Source organism: Oncorhynchus clarkii, unplaced genomic scaffold (assembly GCF_045791955.1).
Source record: "Oncorhynchus clarkii lewisi isolate Uvic-CL-2024 unplaced genomic scaffold, UVic_Ocla_1.0 unplaced_contig_4971_pilon_pilon, whole genome shotgun sequence".
Classification (NCBI taxonomy): Eukaryota; Metazoa; Chordata; class Actinopteri; order Salmoniformes; family Salmonidae; genus Oncorhynchus; species Oncorhynchus clarkii.
In genome coordinates, this window is record NW_027261123.1 from 121 (window position 1) to 8,813 (window position 8,693).

At 47.1% G+C, this 8,693-nt stretch overlaps 2 protein-coding genes across 2 annotated transcripts; both read right to left on the reverse strand.

The window, feature by feature from the left end:
• Nucleotides 1-2,042: 2,042 nt before the first annotated feature.
• Nucleotides 2,043-2,504, reverse strand: LOC139404962 (small proline-rich protein 3-like). Its single transcript, XM_071147514.1, has one exon. The coding sequence runs from the start codon at nucleotides 2,502-2,504 to the stop codon at nucleotides 2,043-2,045; it is 462 nt and encodes a 153-aa protein (XP_071003615.1).
• A 7-nt stretch (nucleotides 2,505-2,511) lies between these two features.
• On the reverse strand, nucleotides 2,512-2,853 carry LOC139404963 (small proline-rich protein 3-like). Its single transcript, XM_071147515.1, has one exon. The coding sequence runs from the start codon at nucleotides 2,851-2,853 to the stop codon at nucleotides 2,512-2,514; it is 342 nt and encodes a 113-aa protein (XP_071003616.1).
• Between the last annotated feature and the right edge of the window lie 5,840 nt (nucleotides 2,854-8,693).

The following is an 8,693-nucleotide window of genomic DNA, read 5'->3' on the forward strand; positions in this document are numbered from 1 at the left end:
AGTAGTGTTTTATTCCTTATGAACTGGCACACAGTAGGGTTTTATTCCTTATGAACTGGCACACAGTAGGGTTTTATTCCTTATGAACTGGCACACAGTAGTGTTTTATTCCTTATGAACTGGCACACAGTAGTGTTTTATTCCTTATGAACTGGCACACAGTAGTGTTTTATTCCTTATGAACTGGCACACAGTAGGGTTTTATTCCTTATGAACTGGCACACAGTAGTGTTTTATTCCTTATGAACTGGCACACAGTAGGGTTTTATTCCTTATGAACTGGCACACAGTAGGGTTTTATTCCTTATGAACTGGCACACAGTAGGGTTTTATTCCTTATGAACTGGCACACAGTAGTGTTTTATTCCTTATGAACAGGCACACAGTAGGGTTTTATTCCTTATGAACTGGCACACAGTAGGGTTTTATTCCTTATGAACTGGCACACAGTAGGGTTTTATTCCTTATGAACTGGCACACAGTAGGGTTTTATTCCTTATGAACTGGCACACAGTAGGGTTTTATTCCTTATGAACTGGCACACAGTAGGGTTTTATTCCTTATGAACTGGCACACAGTAGGGTTTTATTCCTTATGAACTGGCACACAGTAGGGTTTTATTCCTTATGAACTGGCTCTGAACAGGGTCTTTATGCCAGTGTAAGAGTAGAGGGTAAATGTACTATACAGTATAATACCAATATATATGCCAAAGCGACTTATTTTCCATCTGGGCGTCCCCAGAAGGAATCGAACCCAATGTGCTGCCGTTGCAAGCGCCACGCTCTTCTTACTGAGCTGCAGTTGTCAGTCTATCGTCAACGGAGAAAGGCACAAGTCCATCAGAGCTACTTTGCCTGCAGGCAGATAATTGGTACTTGTGTACTTTTGATTAGACACAGACGCACCAAGCACTCTCTTACTCACGCTGACCCACACACCTGTACACACTTCTTCAACCTACACACACACGGACACACACACTTCAACACCACCGTTGCCATGGCAACTTGGATCAATGACCCCCCCCACACTAATACAGTGGCATCAAAGCCCTCCATTCTTTTCAACCGCCACCGGCCTCCTCTGGTTGGCTCATCTCGTCGCCACGGTGATGGTTCTGTTCCGAGACCCTTTAATTCACGCAGCCGTCCGTCCACTGTCACATCAAAGAGCCCTTTATTCTTCTAATGGAGGTATGATGCTGAGCTCCCAAAGAGGAGGACAGAAATAAAGGTTTAAATGGAATTATATTGGGATCTGAGTCTAGGAGGGAGAAGGGATGGGGTCTGTTTTCACTTGTAACGGTGTGTAGGGCCGTGTGTGTGTTGTTTCCCCAGCAGCCGTCATGATAGGGTCAGTTATGAGAACCATGGTAGGGTCAGTTATGAGGATCATGGTACGGTCAGTTATGAGGACCATGGTAGGGTCAGTTATGAGGTTCATGGTAGGGTCAGTTATGAGGACCATGTTAGGGTCAGTTATGAGGTTCATGGTGTTGTCAAGTATGAGGTCCATGGTAGGGTCAGTTATGAGGATCATGGTAGGGTCAGGTATGAGGATCATGGTAGGGTCAGATATGAGGTTTATGGTAGGGTCAGTTATGAGGTCCATGGTAGGGTCAGTTATGAGGATCATGGTAGGGTCAGTTATGAGGATCATGGTGCTGTCAGGTACGAGGACCATGGTAGGGTCAGGTATGAGGACCAGGTATGAGTTTCATGGCAGGGTCAGGTATGAGGATCATGGTAGGGTCAGGTATAAGGACCATGGTAGGGTCAGTTATGAGGATCATGGTATTGTCAGGTATGAGGATCATGGTAGGGTCAGGTATGGTGATCATGGTGTTGTCAGTTATGAGGACCATGGTAGGGTCAGTTATGAGGACCATGGTAGGGTCAGGTATGAGGACCATGGTAGGGTCAGGTATGAGGACCATGGTAGGGTCAGGTAAGAGAACCATGGTATGGTCAGGTATGAGGACCATGGTAGGGTTAGGTATGGTGAAAATGGTGTTGTCTGGCATGAGGACCATGGTAGGGTCAGGTATGAGGACCAGGTACGAGGACCAGGGTAGTATCAGCTATGAGGACCATAGTAGGGTCGGGTATGAGGATCATGGTGTTGTCAGGTATGAAGACCATGGTAGGGTCAGGTATGAGGATCATGGTAGGGTCAGGTATGAGGTTCATGGTGTTGTCAGGTATGAGGTCCATGGTAGGATAAGTTATGAGGATCATGGTAGGGTCAGGTATGAGGATCATGGTAGGGTCAGGTATGAGGATCATGGTAGGATCAGGTATGGTGATCATGGTAGGGTCAGGTATGAGGATCATGGTAGGGTCAGGTATGAGGTTTATTGTAGGGTCAGTTATGAGGACCATGGTAGGGTCAGTTATGAGGTTCATGGTGTTGTCAGGTATGAGGTCCATGGTAGGGTCAGTTATGAGGATCATGGTAGGGTCAGTTATGAGGATCATGGTGCTGTCAGGTACGAGGACCATGGTAGGGTCAGGTATGAGGACCAGGTATGAGTTTCATGGCAGGGTCAGGTATGAGGATCATGGTAGGGTCAGGTATAAGGACCATGGTAGGGTCAGTTATGAGGATCATGGTAGGGTCAGGTATGAGGATCATGATGTTGTCAGGTATGAGGATCATGGTAGGGTCAGGTATGGTGATCATGGTGTTGTCAGGTATGAGGACCATGGTAGGGTCAGTTATGAGGACCATGGTAGGGTCAGGTATGAGGACCATGGTAGGGTCAGGTATGAGGACCATGGTAGGGTCAGGTATGAGGACCATGGTAGGGTTAGGTATGGTGATCATGGTGTTGTCTGGTATGAGGACCATGGTAGGGTCAGGTATGAGGACCAGGTACGAGGATCATGGTAGGGTCTGGTATGAGGACCATGGTAGGGTCAGTTATGAGGATCATGGTAGGATCAGGTAAGAGGACCATGGTAGGGTTAGGTATGGTGAAAATGGTGTTGTCAGGTATGACGACCATGGTAGGTTCAGGTATGAGGATCATGGAAGGGTCTGGACAGCTCAGACAGGCCCAGGACAGCTCAGACAGGCCCAGGATAGCTCAGACAGGCCCAGGACAGCTCAGACAGACGCAGGACCCAGGACAGCTCAGACAAGCCCAGAACAGCTCAGACAGACCCAGGACATCTCAGACAGACGCAGGACCCAGGACAGCTCAGACAAGCCCAGGACAGCTCAGACAGGCCCAGGACAGCTCAGACAGTTGCAGGGCCCAGGACAGCTCAGACATGCCCAGAATAGCTTAGACAGGCCCAGGACAGCTCAGACATGCCCAGGACAGCTCAGACAGGCCCAGGACCCAGGACAGCTCAGACATGCCCATGATAGCTCAGACAAGCCCAGGACAGCTCATACAGACCCAGGACAGCTCAGACAGGCCCAGGACAGCTCAGACAGGCCCAGGACAGCTCAGACAGACCCAGGACAGCTCAGACAGGCCCAGGACAGCTCAGACAGGCCCAGGACAGCTCAGACTGGCCCAGGACAGCTCAGACAGGCCCAGGACAGCTCAGACAGGCCCAGGACAGCTCAGACAGTCGCAGGGCCCAGGACAGCTCAGACAAGCCCAGGACAGCTCAGACAGGCCCAGGACAGCTCAGACAGTCACAGGGCCCAGGACAGCTCAGACAGGCCCAGGACAGCTCAGACAGTCGCAGGGCCCAGGACAGCTCAGACAGGCCCAGGACAGCTCAGACAGGCCCAGGACAGCTCAGACAGTCGCAGGGCCCAGGACAGCTCAGACAGACACAGGGCCCAGGACAGCTCAGGGCCCAGGACAGCTTAGACAGACCCTGGGCCCAGGACAGCTCAGACAGGCCCAGGACAGCTCAGACAGACACAGAGCCCAGGACAGCTCAGGGCCCAGGACAGCTCAGACAGGCCCAGGATCCAGGACAGCTCAGACAGGCCCAGGACAGCTCAGACAGGCCCAGACAGCTCAGACAGGCCCAGGACAGCTCAGACAAGCCCAGAACAGCTCAGACAGACCCAGGACATCTCAGACAGACGCAGTGCCCAGGACAGCTCAGACAAGCCCAGGACAGCTCAGACAAGCCAAGGATAGCTCAGACAGGCCCAGGATAGCTAAGACATGCCCAGGACAGCTCAGACATGCCCAGGATAGCTCAGACAGGCCCAGGACCCAGGACAGCTTAGACATGCCCAGGGTAGCTCAGACAGGCCCAGGACAGTTCAGACAGGCCCAGGATAGCTCAGACAGGCCCAGGACAGCTCAGACATGCTCAGGATAACTCAGACAGGCCCAGGACCCAGGACAGCTCAGACATGCCCAGAATACTTAGACAGGCCCAGGACAGCTCAGACATTCCCAGGACAGCTCAGACAGGCCCAGGACCCAGGACAGCTCAGACATGCCCAGGATAGCTCAGACAAGCCCAGGACAGCTCATACAGACCCAGGACAGCTCAGACAGAACCAGGACAGCTCAGACAGGCCCAGGACAGCTCAGACAGTTGCAGGGCCCAGGACAGCTCAGACATGCCCAGAATAGCTTAGACAGGCCCAGGACAGCTCAGACATGCCCAGGACAGCTCAGACAGGCCCAGGACCCAGGACAGCTCAGACATGCCCAGGATAGCTCAGACAAGCCCAGGACAGCTCATACAGACCCAGGACAGCTCAGACAGGCCCAGGACAGCTCAGACAGGCCCAGGACAGCTCAGACAGACCCAGGACAGCTCAGACAGGCCCAGGACAGCTCAGACAGGCCCAGGACAGCTCAGACAGGCCCAGGACAGCTCAGACAGTCGCAGGGCCCAGGACAGCTCAGACAAGCCCAGGACAGCTCAGACAGGCCCAGGACAGCTCAGACAGTCGCAGGGCCCAGGACAGCTCAGACAAGCCCAGGATAGCTCAGACAGGCCCAGGACAGCTCAGACAGGCCCAGGACAGCTCAGACAGGCCCAGGACAGCTCAGACAGACCCAGGACAGCTCAGACAGGCCCAGGACAGCTCAGACAGTCGCAGGGCCCAGGATAGCTCAGACATGCCCAGGACAGCTCAGACAGGCCCAGGACAGCTCAGACGTTCGCAGGGCCCAGGACAGCTCAGACAAGCCCAGGACAGCTCAGACAGGCCCAGGACAGCTCAGACAGGCCCAGGACTGCTCAGACAGAGAAAGAGACAGATAAACCAATCAACGCCTGATATTGGCCTTCAAGTTCTCAGCGTGAAGGATCAATATTCAGCTGTTGTAGGAAATTGTGTAATTTCTGTTATTTTACTGTTTGAGTCTGAACAGAACAGAGTTGATGATACAAACAGAGAATTATCCGTTTGACAATATTTCACACCAAAATGGAGACTTGATGTTTTCCTATATTGTTTGAGCTGTTTGAGAAAACAGACTGGAAATCAAACCAAAATATAGACACAAACTAAATCAAGATATGCTACGAATAGCACTACTAACAGTTAAGATTTACTATAGAGGGTCTGTCAACTGTTACTATGAAGTTCACGTGTAACTACACATGAGCATTTCCTGCTTTTTAATCATCTCTCATGATCAGTGTCTGAAAACCATCAACATTGTCTCATTAGAATATGTCAAACCTAAGAGTTCCCCTTTGGGGGGGTACAGGCGGTGTGTCTCTCATGCAGGGGGTCTGAGGGGGTATGGTGGGGTGGCTAGCGTGTGTGTGTGTCCCTCTGTGTGTGTGCGTGTTTGTGTGAGGAGGTCACAGAGGGACTGGGGATGAGACATTCAGATGTTACATCCCTGTGTCCTTTTCAATCCAATCAGATGCAGTCTGATTGTCTCTCAGACCAACGATTTGACTCCTTAATCAATTAGTGGCATGCAATCAGCTGGCCACTGAAACCGTCGCTGACACACACACACACTCACAGACACACAGACAGACAGACACACACACATACACACACACACAGTGTCTTTGGCATCATTAAAACTGAAGACTTATCTTTATCAAAAATTATTTTTCATTATTATTACGTGATTAAACTACTTAATCATGTAACTGTAATTAACTAGGAAGTCGGGGAACCAAGAAAATATTCAGATTACAAAGTTATAATTTTCCTAATATAACTTTCAGATATTTTAATATCTGATCAATTAGTCTTCTGATGAATTAATTATTATTTACCTCACGTTAGTCTCATTCCAAATGTTGTAAATTGTTGGTTATCTGCACAAACCCAGTCTTCACTATGAATCATCCATACATCAATTGTCTTAAATTATTTATTTACTAACTAAGTGGCGTGTCTTTGGCTATGCCGGATTATGTGATATGACTTGCTATTCTATAAAATAATTTCCCCGTAATTAATATCATCTGATTGAGCTAATCATGTAAATGTTATTTACTAGAGAGTCGGGCACAAATAAATAATATTTATAGAGCTGTTGTCTTCCGAATAAACTCTTAAAGATCTTGTGATATTTTACATCAATAGCAGTCAATATCAATTGTCATCTTAATTCAGTCTCATCTGAAAGTTGTAAATTATTTTATCTGCACGAACCCTGGCTAACAAGTTGAATCAGCAATACAAAATTGGGTTTCATTATTGATTTACTAAATACCTAACTAATTACACACAATTAATCATAACTTGATTACAAATTACGTCATAAAGGAAAACGTCCCTTGCAGGCGGAACAGATATGACAGCTGGTTACACAAAGGAAAAGGGGCTGGGTTGAGTGAAGGAGCGGGAAGACTGAGGAACAAAATGAGAAGCTGTGCTATCGTAAATACAGTATCTTATGCATTCTAAATTACCGCCCATTTGGAAAAGGAAAATGCAATAAATATTTACTCTGAGCTGCGCTTCGGTAGGTTGGTGGTAGATGGAAGACCGTGTTGCCAAACCGAGTCCTCTGTCCTTTGAAGAATGTCTCTGGTTGTCAATTGGATACGTTGTAGTAATGTCATTGTGTGGTAGACGGGATGCTCTGTCTGTTCTTTCCTAACCTGCGTTTGCAGCTGCTGTTGCTAACTCAACGGCTAGGAGGTATCACTTCTGTAGTGAATAAGAGTTCAAAGTTCATACCATTCGCAACCAAAGCTCATGCTGATGTTGGCTTCATTTTGTAGTTATTATCTGAACCATTCTGACATAGGACCGTCGTCCTCATGTCCTCGGAACAGGATGTTCTATCGTCATCAAGGGCTTATATAGGAAGGGAGAAAAGGGTTGTGTTTCATAGTTTACAACCTCTGTCTCTTCGTGTGTGCGGGCCACTGAGTGAGCAGTAATATCTTATGAAAACCCACATCTCACATTTTAGAAGCTAAAATCACATTTCCTCCCATCACAAATAATTTCATATTCAAACATTTAAATTGAACAACAATTCCATGTGAATCCGATAACTCTGATGTGTAGACTTTCCACTGGCGAGTTTAATTTCAACCAATCGATAGGTCGAAATAACCTTACGACTTTCGGTCAGCCAAGATTTTTTGGGGTTGGTGATTTTGATTTCCTTTAAACAGCTACTAATCTAGTTACACCGTCTGGGTTTTTCTCTCTCAGGTGCTGGAATGTATTAAAGTCAGTGAGGACACCTCATCCAGTCGTATCTTCGTCAAGATCTTGTTTCAGGAGCTCTGTGCCTATATGGGACTTCCCAGGCTCAATGAACGACTCAAGGATATGTTAGTCAATCTAGTCTTTTCCTCATCCACTGTAAACTAATATATTACCTGAGGATGTTGATATTTGTAGTCCGGCTCTGTTTTTCTTTATTGCCCCTGAAAGAAAAAATAAAGTTGAATTAATTTAACTGAATGGAAAATTACCTTTTTTCTCCTTTTGTTCTGCTTCTATGTCATCTTATCATTGATGAGAATGTCTCAGATGACAACCGAACTGACATCATATTCATTAAGAACCACCGCATATGTTCAATTGGTCGGATTACCAGAATACAGTTCATTTTCCCCCACCTTCTGATGTTCCCAGAATCTCTATATTAACCAAGGGTTTTGCAAATGTAACATCAGTAGGGTAGAGAGAGGAAAAAGAATATTTATGACTGTCATTAACCTACCCCCCAGGCCAATGTCATGACATAAGTAATTCACAGAAATGCATAAGCAAACACTAGATAGTTACAAGGAAATGATAGTAGTAGATAGTTACAAGGAAATGAGCGTAGTTTCCCTAGTGGGATAAACCGGCTTCGCGGCTTGGTGTACAAAAGGGAAGTGGGGGTCGACTGAGATGAGACAACACACAGTTGATAATTATAACAATTGAAATGTTAATCCTTTTCACATGAACGCCCACTCATTCAGGAATAATTGCAATCAATATAGTGTGTTGTCGGGATCTCTGTTGAAAAGAGATTGTTTCTGTTGGAGAGTTTGTCCGCCCTCTCTCTCTCTCTGCCGTGGCTAGAATGTATAGTTCAGAGTGACACTCATTCATGTCGTTATAGAATGGATGTTTTGACGGTTGTCGGTCTTTGCGTTCAATGATACCGAATTCCTAGCTGCAGACTAGTAATTAATATCAAAGACTTGTTATTTTTCTGTCTGTATGGATAGTCTAAGAGTTTAATCATGTGGTATGGTTAAAAGATTCAGCCATCTACTCAAACCTTAGCTTATACTCAGGTTTATGGTCTCTACTTAAACCTTGGC

Bases quoted from the DNA above. Each gene is read 5' to 3' on its own strand.
- LOC139404962 (XM_071147514.1), bottom strand. From the start codon at position 2,504: ATGGTCCTCGTACCTGACAGCACCATGATCCTCATAACTGACCCTACC.
- LOC139404963 (XM_071147515.1), bottom strand. From the start codon at position 2,853: ATGGTCCTCATACCAGACAACACCATGATCACCATACCTAACCCTACC.